At 40.3% G+C, this 17,983-nt stretch overlaps 2 protein-coding genes across 3 annotated transcripts in view; both read right to left on the bottom strand.

Moving 5' to 3' along the window:
* Window positions 1-3,005, bottom strand: part of CSRP3 (cysteine and glycine rich protein 3) — a 16,002-nt gene extending 12,997 nt beyond the window's left edge. Inside the window, exon 1 of the mRNA XM_083840395.1 lies at window positions 2,909-3,005. The gene's annotated coding sequence lies outside the window, so the exon portion shown is untranslated. The remainder of the gene's footprint in view (window positions 1-2,908) is intronic.
* E2F8 (E2F transcription factor 8) lies at window positions 1,848-17,983 on the bottom strand. 2 transcript variants are annotated; one of them, XM_083840336.1, is made up of 13 exons: window positions 17,471-17,983; window positions 17,061-17,336; window positions 16,581-16,737; window positions 15,183-15,488; window positions 14,368-14,529; window positions 12,776-12,913; window positions 12,239-12,448; window positions 11,410-11,497; window positions 10,623-11,142; window positions 9,451-9,669; window positions 8,489-8,621; window positions 8,032-8,351; window positions 1,848-7,337 (listed from the first exon to the last, which is right to left on the bottom strand). In XM_083840336.1, the coding sequence occupies exons 1-13, from the start codon at window positions 17,681-17,683 to the stop codon at window positions 7,164-7,166; spliced, it is 2,916 nt and encodes a 971-aa protein (XP_083696462.1). In that variant the 5' UTR covers window positions 17,684-17,983; the 3' UTR covers window positions 1,848-7,163. The 2 variants fall into 2 exon arrangements, with proteins under 2 accessions (XP_083696462.1, XP_083696463.1); XM_083840337.1 differs by having other exon boundaries at window positions 12,239-12,400; window positions 17,471-17,982.

The following is a 17,983-nucleotide window of genomic DNA, read 5'->3' as shown; positions in this document are numbered from 1 at the left end:
GATCCATTGATCTAAATAGGAAGTGGATGAGGTAGTGGCCCTAGAAGTTTCCTAGAGGAGCAGAAGATAGTGATAGACAGTGCAGTGTAGGTGAAGAAAGATGTTGCGCGTAATTTTGGTGTTTGTTTGCAAAATAGTAGGTTTTCCCTTCTAAATGCTGCTGTGTTTGATAGTCTAGAGCTCAAGTAATTTCTGTGTGAATGGCAGAAATCATTTATGTGGCTGGAAGGATTATCTCAGGGTGCCACATGCTACAGGATGCCTTTTAAGCAGATAAACAGAATGGGAAACGTAGGTCTTCACGATCACTTCATTGATCCTGCTGTGGTGTAGGTGCTGAACCATGGCTGGCAGGAGCCATGTGCCTTGCATCTCTGGTTTAGTCCTAGCTAGAGCTGTTTGGCCCAGACTTGGTTAGGAGCATAAGAATTCTGATTTCTTTTATAAGAAACAAAGAATAATAATATCAAATTAAATTGCTGTCTACGCTGAAACGCAAGTATTGAGGCTATGCTGGAAATTCTTTGCCCTGTGGAAGTCCGTGGGAAATGTCAGTGCAGGCAGGACTTGGGTCTGGTATCTAATCACAGCGCTGCTGCTGCCCTGTCCTGTGACCGCCACTGACTCATTCGGCCCTCCTTAGTGCTACTCACCTCACCAGCCCCATGGGGATAAAAATACACGGCTTCCTTTGTGAAGACCTTTGAATAGCCTTGACAGAAAAGGTAGAGCTGGATCCCGTTATGTATACTTGGGGATCTTGCGGCACATCGCGTGCTGTTCCTGCCGGGCCTCCGGCTGCCGCCCCAGCGAACCTGGTTCCCTCACCAGCCTTGTCTTGTATCTGTTGGCCTCATAGGAACGTTTTGAGTATTTTTGGACATCTAAAATGGTACCGAGGGCAACTGAATTCTATCTATAGTGTCTCTTCTGAAGGAGGAGTAATCTCTTTTGATGTTTCTAGTTGATTTTTTTTCCTCTGTCAGTTTTACTGTTATTTGGTGTGGCCTTCCTTATTGGCAAAAGGTTTGTTTGCTTTAAAAATAATTTAAGCATTTCAATTCTGTTTGAACGTAGCGATAAAATGCCACTACAGGTTTTCTCTTTCTCTGTAACTAGCGCTCAAAATGTTCTGTTTTATCTTGATGTGTATGCAGTGTAAAGCACAATTCTTGCCACAGCATCCCAAAACGCCCAAAGGTGTTTTGGTCAAAATCTAATCCATCGTGGAAAGCATTATATGTCTTAGCAGACTAGATCTACAATAGAGAAAATGTTTCTATTTGAGGAGTGAGCTCATTTAATGAAAGACATGATATTGTTATATATTTTTTTTATATATTGTTATATGTTGACAATCATATTTCTTACATTCCGATGCATTCAGTGGACTATGGATTATATCTATATATCTATATATATAGGTATCTATAGATATATATATATAGATCTATATATATCTATATATAGATATATAGATATCTATATCTATGGACTATGGATTTATACACATAAATTTTAGGTCAGTTAGTGTAATATATTCAGCCTCCACCATGATCTCGTGATGGCTAGCATTTCTTCCTTTATTTCTGTGGTAAACCAACGTGTAGAGATGAAGGGATGGGATCTTCCACACTGAAATGGGAAGATGGACATGGTTTTTTCATTGGCACTGGTCACTCTGAGTTCCATGAGTGCTTTTGAAACAAGGAAATTTAAGTGACATGACATGAAGCACATGATGGGCAAAGCTGGTAGAAAAATATGAAGTCCTGTGCCTGAAACTTCTGCTTTAATCTCTGTGTCCTTCCTAAGTATCTACTGTTTTCTCTCGTATTAATGCTGTATTGCTGTTAAAAATTTCTTGATGCAAAATTTTGGAGAAATTTAAGCTGACACCTCCAAAAAAAAAAAAAAAGATACCCCCGACACTAGAACCAGGTAATTAGTTGTGACTTTAAAAAGGAACCTAAACCCCAACCCTTCCTGCCCCCTGCACACGTGCTCACCATTTCACATTGATTCATGTGGATTCATGTAGAAAGCTGCATCCCATTGTACAAATGAGATGTTGCTTTTTCCAGAGCTAATCCTCTGCTATCAGCTTTCACTTTTCCTTTCTTTCCTTCACTATGCCCATAGTCATGCACTAAGTCTTTTTGTGGCAAGCAAAACTGTTACAGGCTGTAAAACATTGCCATGATAATTGAGATTGGCCACAATTATTTTATATAAATGTAAGGCTTTATTCTTTGAGATAATTTGATCTTTAGATGGATAGCTTTTCAAAGTAAGTAATGTTTTGTTTTTTAACGATTGTGGCTCTTCTGAGTACCTTGCTGATCATGCTGCCCTTTAATGCTTGTGTGATAAGTGTCTGAATTCTTTCATTCCACATTGTTTTTGTTTTTTTTTTTACCTTTTTCTTTTTAGCCAGTTTGGATAGAAAATTTCTTGTGTGATATAAAACCGATTAGTGACTGATGTTAAATACGCTGAGTTTTTTTTTTTTTCTTTCTAGAATACTTCTGTCTGAGAAAGTCTGAGAGCAGGTAGATTTTTATGCTTTAGAAAGCATATGTACACGGACTACCTGTGGAAAACACAATTCTGTAGTTTTGGAACATTTTTAAAGTTTCTGAAACTTCTGTTATCTGGTCCCACATGTAGTCAACACACGCCTCGTTAACAAGGATCTCCACGGCCCTGTTCTTGTAACACCAGTAGCTACTAAGTAGGCTGAGAAGCCCAGACGAATCTCTTATCAGTTGACTACTACAAACCTAAAATACTGCTGTCAGCTCTGTAGGGCTCGCTACACGTTTTCTTAAGCAATAAGCAAGTTCTACTACCTGTTGGGGAAAAAAACCCAAACCCTTACCAGCAGAACCCCATATAGCGTACTTACCAGAGTAGCTTGATGTTTTTCCCTGGTTTCTTACGCCTCCAAGGATGTGAACTGGAAGGATTCCTGCACTCTTTAAATGCAGTGGCCACCACTGCTGGCCCTATAGGCTGGGAGGGGAGGGGAATGAGAGAGGGCTTCAGGGATCTGAGCAATGCCATTGCTATCATCGAGCTGAAAATAACTTCTGACAAAAGCCTGGCATTTTGTTCCCTTATGTCCACTTGTGAGTAGGTGGACAACAATGCAGCCCCTCAGATGACACCTAGAGGGCATTCCTAAATGCAGTCTAATAGATCATAAATAAAGATTAAAGTTTTGTAGTCGCTATTGCATTGCTTAAATGTGAAACATAAGATAGTGTTTCCTGAAAATGAGGATTTAGTCATGAATGGTCACATTGCAAAAAATAATTTGCCAACATAACTATAGCTATTCACATATAAAACTGTTTGTAGGAACCCCTCCGGGATTCAGCAGCTTTAAACCAAAGAAAATTTCCTTTGGCTGAGCAGTTCATAACTTGATATCTACAAATGGTTTGTCTGATTAAGCTTTTAGAGTTCAGGGATGTCCTTCTATCATTTTTTAATTTTTACTTTTTTTTAGGCATTAAGATAGCTAGTTAATATGCATGATGCTTAGCATGTCTTATCACTGATAACATATATTTGCTGTGCCTCAATGAGCCCCTAGGAAATGGATGATGCCACAGCTGTATGAGAAATGCAAAAACCCAAGTATGAAGCACTTAAAGTTCCTTTTTGACAGGTGTTTATTTTAAGAGCTTTGAAGATCTAGAAGCTAATTCTTGTTTGGTAAATGGGCTTTTAAATTGAGAAACTTTCTTCGGTGTTGTGGATTTTGTGGTGTGTGAAAGGACCAAGCCCTTGCAGCTTAGGGGTTGAAAACTGAACAGACTGACGCCGAGGGTCCCAACTCTGGGACGTTCAGGGAAATGCAGGAAGCTGAGATGCCAAATCCATGTCAGACCTTAGGATTTTAAGGGCCTGTTCACTGAGACTACTTTGAAAGCTCTTAGGAGCCTGTAGGATCCCTTGACTGCTGAGTCCGGCAAAGATTTTGTAATGCAGAGACAGGTCCTTGATGCAGAGTTGGGACCTGTTTTTTCTTGGGCAGGAGACCAGGACTTGACCTCTTCTTGGTCATTCTTCCTGGGCAATTCTTGAAGTCTTTTGCCTATATCAAATAAGGCTGAATGCAGAGGTGACGCTGCAGTGTACATGCAGTGAGCGTTTCTTGTAAGCCAGTAGCAAGGAGGGCCTGGGGCGTGATTGAGCTCACTGTTAATGTGTGGCAAGCACTAAAGCTCTCCATGAGAACTTAGTGTTTGCACCCTTGGTGCTTCATAAATTGGGATCCTTGACATTTGAAAGAGTTGACTGTTTGTTAACCTTCACTCTTGTCTTCAGGTAGATCACGTGTTTGGATGGATTTGCACCGTGTCATAAAAGAGGGACTTTGCTAGAGCTTGGCAACAGTAAATGAGGTAGTCAGCTCACATCTAAGGATAGGTTAGACAGGTAAAAAGAGCAGCGAGCTCGACTAGTCAGAGTGAAATGCAGGTCTTCTGGGGAATAGGGTATGGAATGGGGAAATGGTAGCTTTTCAGCCTGCAAAGTGAACAAGAACGGAGTGCAAGGTATTACAAAGCCTGCGTGAAAAACTGCAACTGCATTTTGAGAGCAGTCAAAGGACACTGGGCAGCAAGTCGGAATATACATCCAGCTTTTCACAATAGGGCACTGTTTGTGACAAGACCTTTTTTCAACCCTAATTACTGCAGTTTCTTGTTCTGACAGCTGTGCTATCCAAAGCCAAAAATTCTGTACTTTCAAGTAATGCAGGTTTCTACAAACCTTCACCTTTATACTTCTACAATTACATTGATAGAATGAGGTGTGAGGAAGAGTGGTCTGATCAGTGATCATGCTGGAGAAGAAAAAGAACTCTATTCGCTGCTGCAGTGAGAATTGCTCAGTTTTCCAGCTTGTATTCTTCTTTCCCCTTTATGCAGGAGTATTTCCATAGTTATCCCATCAGATGTATTTTGTATGATAAAATAACTTCATGCGATTAAAAAGCAAGCCAGTCAATTTTACTGTTAGCTGTTTTAACTGTATTTCATTGCCAGTCCAATCCTGAATCTTGGGCTTTACTGTAGTAGTTTAGAGAGCCTTTCTCCTGCCCTCGTTTGGGCAGACAGGCACGTTTCACAGGGGAAGGCACATACACTGGACTTTGCTTAAGTTTAAGTTATTCCTTGTCATGTAAGATGAATGCGAGGCTTCACCTTTCGTCCTTCAGCATTGAAGAGACTCCACCGTATGTATTTAAATGCATGTGGCTTAACTGAAACTGTTTAAAATTGCGGTAGGGGAGAAGCAACACTCAGAAGCTGACGTTGATCTCAGCTAGAAAGTGGAAACGAACTGTGCTGCCTCTTGGCTGAGGCAAGACCTCTGTTCTGTGAGGCTTCTCTTCCCTTCCTTGTTGATGGTTTAAGTTAAAATGTTCACTATGTCCCCATACAGCACAGTAAAGGAAAAAAATGCCATACACGTACTACACGTGCATAGCATTACTAGAGCTCCTGCTTCACAGCTGATCCAGGCAGATTAGGGCTAAGAACAAGGTAAACATTTCATGGAGCAGAAGTATTACAGTTTCTGCTGTGGCAGGCTTTTATGAAAGATTAATAAGATAGTGTTATACATTGATCCGCTACTAGGGTAAGCAATAGCAGTGTTTAAAACTTAAGGTGGACTGAAGGTAAAGGTAGTGAAGATATAACCAAAGTTCTGCCTTAAGAATTCTCTGTTGGGAAAAAAAAATAGTTTTAACAAATGAAGGAATTTAGGGAGACAAGTCCTTGAATTATGTAATTCTGTATGAAACTAGTAACTTTTTTTTCTGTTCAAGTATTTGCAGCGCAAGATGGTTTCTCCTTTGTCACTTATTATTTTGGGGGCAAGAGAAGATAGAACATTACTGAACTTGAAATAACCTAGCTCATCTCTATAATTGTGAGTGGCTTTTCTGAGGTTCAAACTTTATTTTTTTTCATGCTACAGTTTATTCTACCACCTTTCTTCTGTACCAGGAGTGGCTTGGGGATGATCAAGAGAGGTGGAACTCCCTCCTTCTAGAAGCCAGACTTTACACTGCAACACTGATTAGCTAGTGCTACAGTAACTGTCTGTGTGATTTCTGTCACAAGCAGTTTCAGATAAACACAAAACCTTTGGGCAAATACTGAAGGAACTTAATCTTAGGTTCTCTTGATAGCAGACAGGCTTCAAGCCTATTTGCTGCTTGTAGCACAGCAAACACCAGGCTCACATTCTAAGAACAGAATAGAGGCAAGGTAACATGTTCATCATCTGGTCTTACTGAAATTGGCTGTTAGCATGAGGCCCAAACCACGTAACGTCTCACTTCCCTAACACCTCAACTGCACTTCACAGAATATTCTAGCTACTTTTAATCCCAAATATCACGAGCATTTTCCTTTTTCTTATTGGGAATCTCTAGTGAGAGTTCAAAAAGGGAGACTGAGGCACTTACATGCACCTTTTTGAAGAAATATCATTTTGCCTTTCTTCAGAATACACACACACCTCATCTGACCAAAACCAAAAAAGAGTCCAGTACAGTATTACTCAACTCCAGTAATTTAATTTTATTAAACAAAACAACTGTCAAATTTTGACAGTTTGATGTAAGTTGAATCTGAACAAATTGATTTTACAATACAGTATAAATAATTCTTAACTTATATAAAACTTGATTAAGATTTTTTTTTACTAACTTTACAAAAGAGCATTATTGAACATAGGAGCAAAAGAAATTTTAACTATGGCCTTTTTGTTAAAACAAAAATATGTACACACTCACAGTATTTTCTTTGTGCAAAATATGTACTGACTGATAGGCTGTACCTTTCTGTACAAAGGCAATTTCAGTTACTTTGCATAGCAGAAAAGCAACACAGAAAACACTAGATACATAACGTTGTTGCTATAATACTTTAGGTAAGCCTTTTGGAAAAAATATTAGACATTAACTTTCTCATTAAGAGCCAGTTTGAATTGTAAAGTATTAAGGCTATTCCAGTATTGCAGTCTTGCCAATACATGCCTAAAACACACTTTGTCCATCAGACAATTCATTGTGTGTGCAGCGTGTTATCAGTAATTATGCCTGTTAACACAGTCAGCAATTTGATATCCCTAAACTAGTCTTCTGATACTTCAAGTTTTCGTTGAGGAATATATAGGGTTCCTTGAGAGGTTCTATCAGTACCATCTGAATTTGCAGACAGTGAAGATACTGTGTTTGGCCCTCCTGGTGTGCGGAAAAACATTTCTGTCGTTGTCTGGGGCTCTTCTGGTTTCTTTGGAACGCTAGGCTAAAGAGAAGAAAGTTTACTTTCATTTAAGGAAAAAAAAAGTGAGTTATAGTTTTAGGTTTCTGCAGGATGTTAGCAAATAAATTCCTGAAATTTAAAAAAAATCTAACAACTCTTTACAGAGAGAAATAAAACTACTTATTTTCCTTGAAATATGTATATCTATATGAAATGGATTAAATAGGGATAAACTGGTTTCTCAAATCTATCTCCTATTTTTAGTACAAACAGACCTTAGCCAATACAGTATTATATATATTACACAGAGAAAATGTCATGGGAAATAAGATTCTGTTAAAATCTTCTGGAAAAAAGGTACCATTAAGTATAAGAAGTTGAGAGTAAGTTAGGAAAGTATTGACAAGGAAAGATAAAGTAACAAATTTTCTATTTGTTACTTTAAGGATATGTTATCTCAGGTTCATCCAAAATCTTCTAAGATAGTTGTCTCTTTATATCTTGTCATCCTCCAGCTGGCTCCACATCCTCAACAGTTAGGATACGTGTTCTTCCTTTCTAACCTCTCAATTATATTGTACTTATGCTAGCCTTCACTGCTTTTTGTGGTCACTACTGATTTATAAATCAAGATTGAAAAAATATTGGTTTAAAGAATTTACATGCTGAATGGAATTGCTGCACTATTATTTCCCGTTGGGTACATGGTCAAAGAAGTTGTAATGTTTTTACTTACCCTTTCTTCTTGTAAGTTCATGTTTTCTGAGCTGTGGTTACTATTTTCTGCTTTTGGAGAGAGTGGTATATGCTGAAGAACAGGATTTGCAGGAACTTGCATACCAGCAGGTATTAGTCCTACATGTTGCAGTGTAAAGTTCAGAACTGAAGAATTTGGATTTTGGGCAGAACTGGTGTTGCTTGAATTGAGACAGGAGTTGCTTAGTACAGGTGCAGCAGCAGCTATAGAAGTTGGTGACAGCATTATATTCAAGGATGTTATATGAAAAGCAGGAATGTTAACTGCTTTCAATTCAGATGCCGTCACTGGAATGACACCTGAAACAGAAAAATCAAGTGTTGAGGGAATTCAAAACTGAGACTCTTGCACTGTGTTTTCTTGACCAGAGTAAGACGAATCCGGCTCACAGTCCTTCTAACCAGACAACTGTGTACCTATCTTGTTTAGTACTCACCAGCAGGGGGTGAGCTGAAGGAACTGTGCTGTAATGAACATATCCCGGTTTTCTCTCCATTAGAAAGGCTCGCCTTGTTGCCATGGTGGGTGCACTGAGTAAGAGGAATAAGGTAGCCAGATGGAAAAAAGGTCTGAAAAAAGAAAACAAAAACACACCTTTACCCCAAAGACGCAACAAACAAGGAAGTATTTCTACCAAGTTGTATTCCCTTTGCCACCGCCTTATTCTTTATCCTCCATATGACCAGGATCCTACATTCCATGCCTGTACTAGCTTCTGTCTGAAGCTAGCCTCAGCCACACATTGCAAAACAAGACTCTTCTAGTCCACAGAACTCAACTGGCTCAATTCCCAGATGATATCCTGGGAGAGGAACTGTCAGTCCGCACAGTACAATTAGACTTGACAAAAGAAATCCTTATGTGGAATACTTCTTTTGGACAGAAGAAACACCTGGACTCTGTAGTCATCATGTCATGTCATTCTAGGATTGTGTTTTTCTTATGACATTGTTACACAATCCTTTTGCATTTACAAGTTCTGTTTTTGTCAACAGAACTGTTCTTGAATATCAAGTTCTCTGTAGCAGGAAGTCTTAAGTGCAGAACACAGAATTTTATATCAATTCCACTGTAAATGAAAGTATTTGAAACGAAAGGTACACAAACAACGGTCTAGGAAGGTATAGTATCTTAGCATTGCCTCTGTCTGCTTAGGCTTAGTTATCTTCATCCCAGTCGAAGCCTGAAACTCATTTTACTACTTCTTATTTGTGTACTTAACTCAGAAATAGAACGGTCCTACATTAAGTTTTTTTCTTAAAGCACACTAAAGATAATCCAACTCAAGGCAATCTATATAGATGCAGTTCATTACAGTTCTGTTTCTTTTGCAAATTGTTCCAAGTGGCATTTTTCTAGGTAATGACAATATATGTTACGGTGTCTGACAAAGCTTACCTCATGAGCAGGAATGGCAAATGCCACAGGAATGTCTTGTTCAGGTTTGGTTCTGTTGTCATCTTCTGGAGTATCTGCTCTTTTACATTGGTCAGAGCAACTTGCCACGCTTAGGTCTAATGTTTCAGATTTGTTCTGTTTCTCTTCCTGGAAATTGTCCATTTCGTGATTCATTTGTGAGCCACGGGAAGGTGGTCTTTCATTTTTAACGGACTCTCCCTTTTAAAAGGAAGTATATATGAAAACAAAGGTAGACATTGGGAAGGACTTGATGTTCTTGATTACAAGTCTATGACAACATTCATACATTTCATAAGTTAGAAAAGAAAGTTTGTGCTATAAAAACTTGTAGTCAATAAGAGAAGTAGTTCCATGTTATCCCCTCTTGTTCCTTCACAGCTGGCAGATAGTTGATGCCACACACAGCCACACCAGTCTGGTAACATTTCACGACTGTTTTGACAAGCACAATTTAAAGCAGACTGATAATTTACAGACCCTAAAACATTCAGCAACTGAGGAGTGGAAAATGATCCAGACCTAGTTTCTACAACCACATCAAGTCTCTCTGAACCTCTTATTCTCTTCCTGTGCTGTATCATTATGCCTAAAACATTAACCAAGTACGACACTGGATAGAAATATTTAGAAGGTGTCAGGATGTGGGGGATGTTACCTGTCCAGCAACTCTTGTGTGTCCACTTTCCCTCCCAACACCTTCAAAGCCAAGAACGAATGTCAGCCCTTCTACAAAGATGAGTAACCTGAACTACCCCAGAATCACTGTATAATAGGTAAGTCTTGAAACAATGTTTTTGGAGTTCTTTCTGAAAATATCTGTACACTTTGACACCTTCTCAGAAACAGTTAAAAGACTAAGTTATAATTGTCTGCTGTTTGCACGCCCTCCAAAATTATTCCTCAAAGGTAAAAGAACAGGTATTCTGAAATTCCAGCACAAAATATTTATACTACAAGAGTTATGCAAATCTATAGCACAAATGCTTCTGTAGTCAGCTAAAGGATTATGTATTTATAAGGTTACTCCCTTGTCTGGCTTCTTTACGATTAATTTACAAATTGGACAACATCGGGCAGGCTCCTAAATCACTTTGAAATGAGAAGGTGGCATCATCTTTAGGCTATAGAACAGGTTAAAAAAAATAACTTACCACAGAAGTATCAAGGCTTTCCTCATCACTTCTATACTTTTTAATCGAATTATTCTCTTGTAATGCCTGTGATCTTTTAAGGCACCTCTGTGATGAAGATTCAGATTGTATATCTGGTCTTTCTTTAGCTGTCAAGGACTTTCGTGGATCATCTGCAGCTATGTGATTGTCCCCTTCCTCAGTGGTTATTTCATTTAAGACTTTTGAATTAATACTTTTAATTCCTGTCACATTAGCACATGGTAGAGGCTGCAACATGAAACTTGGGCTGTATGTTGTCACAGTGTGGGCTTGGGAAGGATGCAGATATATCGCATATGAAACACCAGAATGATTCTGAGGTAGTATTACTGGTGACACCGGACTGTGGCTCGGAGGTAAGACACCTAGTGGCTGAGTGAGAACTGACTTCTGAGAGGGTGCTGCAGTGTGAGTTTCGGGCTTGGGGGCCACCTCGGGTGAGGACAGATTATTTTCCAAAGTAGATCTTGGCAATTTCATTTTCATCTCTTTTGCTTTCCTTAAAAAAAAAAAAAAAAGAAACAAACAAAAATGTCCAAACACGTATTTTAATACCTTCATGCAGAAATGCCCTGACTAATGTTTTTCTGTAGTACTAAGACTTAACATGAACTTGTGTGTCTCAATCCACTGAACAGAAAATAGTAAGTGAAAAAATAGTCTGCACCATCAGGGCTTATTGGTTTTTGCAGACTATATCCTGACTCAAAAGAAGCATAGTTTAAACTTAATGGTCAATGACAATATAACACTTCTGCAAACTTACTTTGATGGTCCTTCCAGCTGATGTTGAGCGATCGCTGCAAGCTGAGACATTTTACTTGTGTAAGCTGATAAATTTTGATCAGTACCTGCTGCAAGGGGGGAAAGAAAATGGATGATGTATCAAACATGTAAGTTTTCTACCTTGTGACTGCATTATTTAATGTGGCATACACATTTAATGCGAAGACACTAAAGCTCCATGCTATCTATAAACTCCAACCCAGACTTGATTTGATCAATTGGATGGTAACATATCAAAAAAAACACATTAAAACCTCAGCTTTTTCTTTTTTTCCTCCAAAGAAGACACCTAACAAGAGCACAAACATGGATAGGTAATTTTCTGGCAATTTTATGGAAGACAGAACTGCTTAGATAGCAAGATACAAAATGTAGCTTCTGCAATAAGCCACGACTAGAAGCAGTTCACAGAGAAAGATAAAACATCCAGAGAATACACTATACTACACAAAGTTTGTAACCAGTAATATTTACATTGCAACTGCAACAGCACAGCACAGGCTGGGATGGGATTTCATCCATTAAAACTAGAAAGAGTTCTACTAATCGCAGAGCTTATTCACTGAACATGGTTTATTTAAGATTTGTTTTCACTATCAATATTCTAACGCATCAGTTTTACAGGCAATATGTATTTCTGCCATCTTGTCTATTTCTGACTTTTTTGAACATGTTTTCGTTGTAAGCCGGCACACTCACGCATCCACATCTCCTATGAGACGATGGCAAGCCTGGATATTTAATGTGAAACTCTACATCCAATTCAAAAACATACATAGAAAAAAAATATATAGTTTTCAGCTACATACTTGTGCTTATTTTAACTGGACTGGCTGGAGCAGATTGGATCTTCCTTCTATCGTTTTCTATATTTTTAACTAACTTCATTAGGGATGGATGCCGAGTGAAGTTCTGCTTGATGCTTGAAGGAAAAAGATTTTTTGAACACTGTTCTCTGGAAGCGATGCATTCTGAAATATGTGGAATGTAGGTCGCAGAAGTTGGTTCAAGTTTTGTGTGTAAAAAGCAGAAGAAACAGAAGAGTAAGTATGTATCATATGCAGAGCCAGTAATGAAAAGCAATTATTTGAACCTGGCTTATAAATACCGAAATACTAGCAGCAGCAAAAATGGAAATGCAAGAGTCACAATATAAGAGTATGTACTATGTGGAAATATATTGGACATTCCAAGAAATACCAGTGTGCTATGTCGTTGAGGACCAAGTACAATGTGACTGTCAAAGACTTTCTGCCTAGTTTACTCTGTCTTTTGGTAAAAGATTTTCAAAATGAAGAAGGAAGCACAACCATCAGCAGAACAAAAGAAAATGACACGTAACCTACCCTGAATACTTGGCAAGACCTCGGGTCCCGTCCATTTGAATGCTGGTTTTCTACCTCTCTCCTCTGTAACATGAACTTTCTTGATAAGCTCAAGGCTACTGAGAACATTTGCTATGTCATAAAGTCGTCTAATTTTGGCTGAAATAAAAGAAAAATGTAAGCTGTAGCAATTCTTACTAACAAGTTACCATAGATCAGATTAAAAATCTGATGATGTCCTTTTAGCAGCTGAAAGGAAAAACCTTCTTTATTTCTTTAAGAGAACGATTTTGTGGAACGGGCATTTGTACTATGAAATAACGTATCATATCATAAAATTTAAATGTAAAGTGGAATGACATACAGATCTATAAATCTATATAATGGTAAGGATATTATGCTAAATGTAGAAAAACATTTTCAAAACAAGGCTCTGTACACTGGCCAAACCTACACAAATTCTATAGGAAAACAAGCAACTTCTAAGGTAGGTGTACAGATACGACGAAGAACGTGGAAAGTATGGAGAAGAGACGCACTGAACTCCAACAGGATGAACATTGTGCGTGTTTTTTTAACTGTGTTCAGGTTGAACCATTACAAAAAAGTTTTAAGCAGCAGTAAAACTACAAGTGAATTCTTTAACCACACAGTGAGGGTGCTTAATCCAAAGCTTCTGCTACTGAAAATTTAAAGTCTAGCAAGTCACAGAACGTCAGACTGCGCTTCTTAACTAAGAAGATGGTAAAATATGTGATACCGTAAGTATTAACACATGGATGGCACACCATGAAAATGCTTTTAGTGAGACATAGATGTTATGGAGGAAGAAGAAAAAATGAAAACTAACAAACAACCCTACCCACACACACTGTTTTGCCAAGATGCAATGGAAAGGAAATTATGAACTGAAACCAGCGAGGATCAGTCTGTTGCATAGTTTCACAAAAAAAAAATAAAATTGTCTGAGAAGCAAGGAAGGGTGTAATTTTCAATGAAATGTGAAATTAATTCTTAATGCCTCAAGAGCAGGCACATTTTCAATTAATATAGATATACCGGCCTGGACCTAGAAGTACCTTTACATTTGAATGGAGAGCAAGAGGAGGAAATGTGCAGGGAACTGAAAGCAGCGTAAAAGAATGAAGAAATAATTGGCAGTTACAACATGGGGTTTCGCTTCCTCATGTGTTTAAGCTATTAACAAGACTTTTAAAGCATTTCTTTAGATTTCCATCGAGTAAGTTATATGACCAGAACGTGGATTTGCATGATGCTAAGACATGTTTGCTGAAATGATGCCAGTATCTGTCACAGATTGCTTGAGACTTGAGAAATAGTTACCAATAAGCAGACATGACTTCACCATGAAAGGATCCTATGGACTTTTCTTACATGGTGTGTATGAATGACAATGTACAGGTGGATCCCTAATAAAAACTGTGCACGGAGCTTATTGGGTTTTTGGAAGTTCAAATACAAATGGCAGGAAGGAGACGATAACATTTTATACTACGTAATCTTGTACTAGATGTAGCTCATTTAGCTTACACTGGGTGTTTCTATTTAAAGCATGATCAAAAACCAAACAGGAACAGCAGCGTTTTACTTACTTTTAAACTTGCTTTTATCTAAGTCTTCTAACTGATCTTCTCCAATCAAGATTTTAGCAGCAACTTCAAGGCTTACTATTTGAGGAGTTGATACAAGAAACAGCATCACAAATTTCTGACTCATCACTCGTAAAGACTTGTCTTTCCTGCTGTTTACTGATGCTGCAGCAGACAGGAAAAAAGGATTAAAGCATTAAGTGATGTGGCAGCTACAAACACTTTTAAAAACACTGAAGAAATTTGTCAGTAATAATGCTGAGAACAAACAATACGGCAACTAGGCAGAGCCAACACGGACTCCAGAATTGAGTCTCTACATGGAAAGAATCAGGTAATTAGGTGGATACCATGTCTAACTACACAGCAAAGAGTGTGGTGTCTCCCTTGGTATACCTTTCCTATCATCTGACTTGTACTCTCAAAGATGTTTGACTGTAGATTGTATAACATATTTAACAATTGTTAGTGAGCATTTCTTCCATGAATCAAACCTAAATTTTAAAAAATAATAATTAATGGTGTCATGTATACTTTTGCTTCTATAACATCCTGCAGTTTGATTATATGTTGAGTATGTTTGTTAGTTTCACCTGTTGTCCCCTCCTTGTTCTTGCCCCCTAAAAGTAAAATACCTGTGTAAGAATTGAATAGGACAACTAGAAGAAGGTAGAGCACTTCCTCCAGCCATGAACAGATGTGGTGCTTTTCAGGCAGTAGCATTTTAGAAAAAAAGACCAATAAGTGTTTTTTCCATGGGCACAGATATTTATAATATATTTATATGTATTCTTCTTGGCATTGTAGAGAAATATTACCAGCACGAAATTCCATTCCTGGGAGCTCGACAAAACACATTTCTGAATGCTCATTTGAAACAGAAGACCTCTCCATTTCTTCATTTCTTTCACCATCTAAATCAAATTCATGCTCATACTCTCTTTTCTTGATCATCTGAATTTGTTGTGTGTATTTGTTCTCTTCTCCAACTTTTTTCAAGGTCTGCAAGGTTTTGGTGAGATTATGTCGCCCATGCCAAGCATATCTGTTTTTGGCAAGGCGTCTCACCATGTGTAGGCTCTCTAGCACGTTCACGATATCATATATTCGTCTACGTTCAACATCTAAAATAAAGAAAAAAAAGGAAGATCAACATGGTATCTTTACTACCATGTTTATTACTTTACTTTTCATTCATTTACCTGATACGTGGCTTGCACAGAAAAAGGAACAGTTTCCCATACTTCCCCCTCAATTCTAAGACATTTTCACCAATTCTTAAGTACCAACTTCACTGAAAATAACTCTCACAGATCTTGCGGGCAAGAAAACAATTCTTGCTTCAGGCATGGCAAGGACTTGCCCTTCCAGACCAAGTTGTTCTTGTACTTGTATGTCTTGTACTGTAGACCAAGTTATTCTTGGTCTACAGTATAGACTAAGAACTAAAACTTATTATTACCAGTAATGCCATTAGATGGGTCTCAGTACAGCTTAAAAAAAAAAAGCATTTTTAATTATTCACTGCATCAATTTCAGATTGCCTTGTTAATTACTCTTGGAAATGCACGGTAAACAACTGTTTTGTAACTTGCTTTCAGTGCTATTCTGTTAACATACTAGCCTTTTCTCTGTTGTCTATTCAATCATCATTTTTGAGCAGGTGTTTTCTAACAGATGATATTTTGTACAAAAATGTATCGATAGAATTTGCAGTTCATCCAATCTGCAGGATACTGTATTCTCATAGCTCTTACAGAAAAAAAGCTTCAGCTGCTAGCAACTTGGACTCTCAATAGATCATTGGTGTGATACAAGATAGCAGAAAGTAGTTTCTTGCTTTGATGTTACGATTGGACAGGAAACCGTGGGCTCAGCCTCAGAAATGCTAGCTCCTGACAGAAAAAAATCAGCCACGAATCTTAGCCATCGTTTCTAGGTTCAGAAAAACGCAACTGGTTATTTGCGGTATCTGCAGTAATGTAGACGTTTAATCTCAAACATCATTCAGAGTTTCTTAATTCAGTTCACTGAGCAAACTTTAGCTTCTTAAAAGAACCGTGGTAAGAACGAAGACTTTAAAGCTGCATTTAGGTAAACGTGAGAGCATACAGAAAGCATTTATAGTTTTATGGAGCTAAAAAGTACTGAACACAGAAGGGTGGTTTATTGGCACATTTGCATGAGGACGTATAATGGCATATACAGCAACTTACTAAGCTCTTCAGCTACTTCGTCAAGGCAAATATAAGTATTCTCTGCAGTGCTGGGGTAATCAGGATATCGAGCTAAGAATTTATGACACAGTAATCCTAGGCTTTTCTCCTTGCGACTTGGTTGCGATTTTTCATATTCATCTCCCGATAAGTGCTCCTACGCAGAAATAAGAAAAGAGAACTTGAAACGTTTTTACAACAAACGTGTAAATATATACATTTAACAGCTTTGTTGTGGGCACAGTCAAAGCTCAACGTTCCCCCTTGGTCCACAACAGCTGTGGAAGAAGAAGTTTGCCAGTTGTGTGTAACAATGTGATGTTGTCAGTTACATTTGTAAACGCTACAAAATCAGAGCTGGAAAGGAAAAGTTGCGGTACGTTAGCTTGGAAGTTTTAATACTGAATAAACAGCCTTCAGCTAAGTTTTTTTTTTTTAAAGAAAAGAAAAAGAGGTAGAGAGGAGACCTTCAGAGCATACCTGCGAGCAGCGTTTGGGCTGCAGGACCTCACCCGCGGCGTTTGACAGCTCCTTCCTCTGCTCCCTGCTGCGGATCTCGGGGCTGGCGGCGCTGATCAGCATCTTGAGGTTGGAGGTCGGCGTCCAGGGGTCCGCGGGCAGGCTTTCCTTGGGCTTCGGGGGCGTGGCCAGGGGCTGACAGCCGGGCTGCATCTCCGCCAGCACGGACGGCGAGGCGGCCGCTTGCTTCAGCGGGGTGCCCGGCACGGCCCCGCGCGGCTCGGCGGGCCGGTTCTCCTGCGCCACGGGAGCGGAGCGCCGTGAGGCGACGAGCCCCGCGGCTCCCGGCCTCCCTCAGCCCCGGGGCCGGCAGCCCCCCGGGGGCCGGCCGAGCCCTGCCCGCGCTCACCCCGCCGCCCCCAGCCCCGTACCTTGTCGTCGGCGCCCGGCTCGGCGCCGCGGGCTGCCTGCATCCTCGCGGGGGGACCACGCTCCGGCCTGCGGGGCGGGAGGGAAGGAGGAGGGAGGGAGGGAGGAGAGGGCCGTGAGGCGGCGGCGCCCCCCCCTCCGCGACCCACCGGCGCCTCCCGCCTCTGGGCCCGGCCCGCGCCCGCCGCCCAACGGCCCGGCCCCGCCCCGCCCATTGGCCGCCGCCAGCGGGCGGGGCCTCGCGGGAGCCGCTTTAAACACCGGGCGCCGCGCCCGCGCCAGGAGCGCCCCTGCGCGGAGCACCAGGGGCCGGCACCCACCCACCCGCCGCCGATTTGAATCGAAGGCGCTGAAGCCGCCGCAGCGGGGCGGGGCGGGGCGGGGCAGCCAATGGGCGCGCGGCACCGCGGCCCGCCCGGCCAATCGGCGCGCGCCCTCCTTCCCTCCTCCCTCCCGCCGCGGCCAGGCTGGGGGTTGGCGGGCTGGCGGCGCGGGAACCGGGGCGCGCGGGGCGG

The sequence above is a fragment of the Anser anser genome, assembly GCF_964211835.1.
Source record: "Anser anser genome assembly, chromosome: 5".
NCBI classification, from domain to species: Eukaryota; Metazoa; Chordata; class Aves; order Anseriformes; family Anatidae; genus Anser; species Anser anser.
Note: the sequence above shows the minus strand (reverse complement) of the source record. Positions and strands in the feature narration are given on the sequence as shown.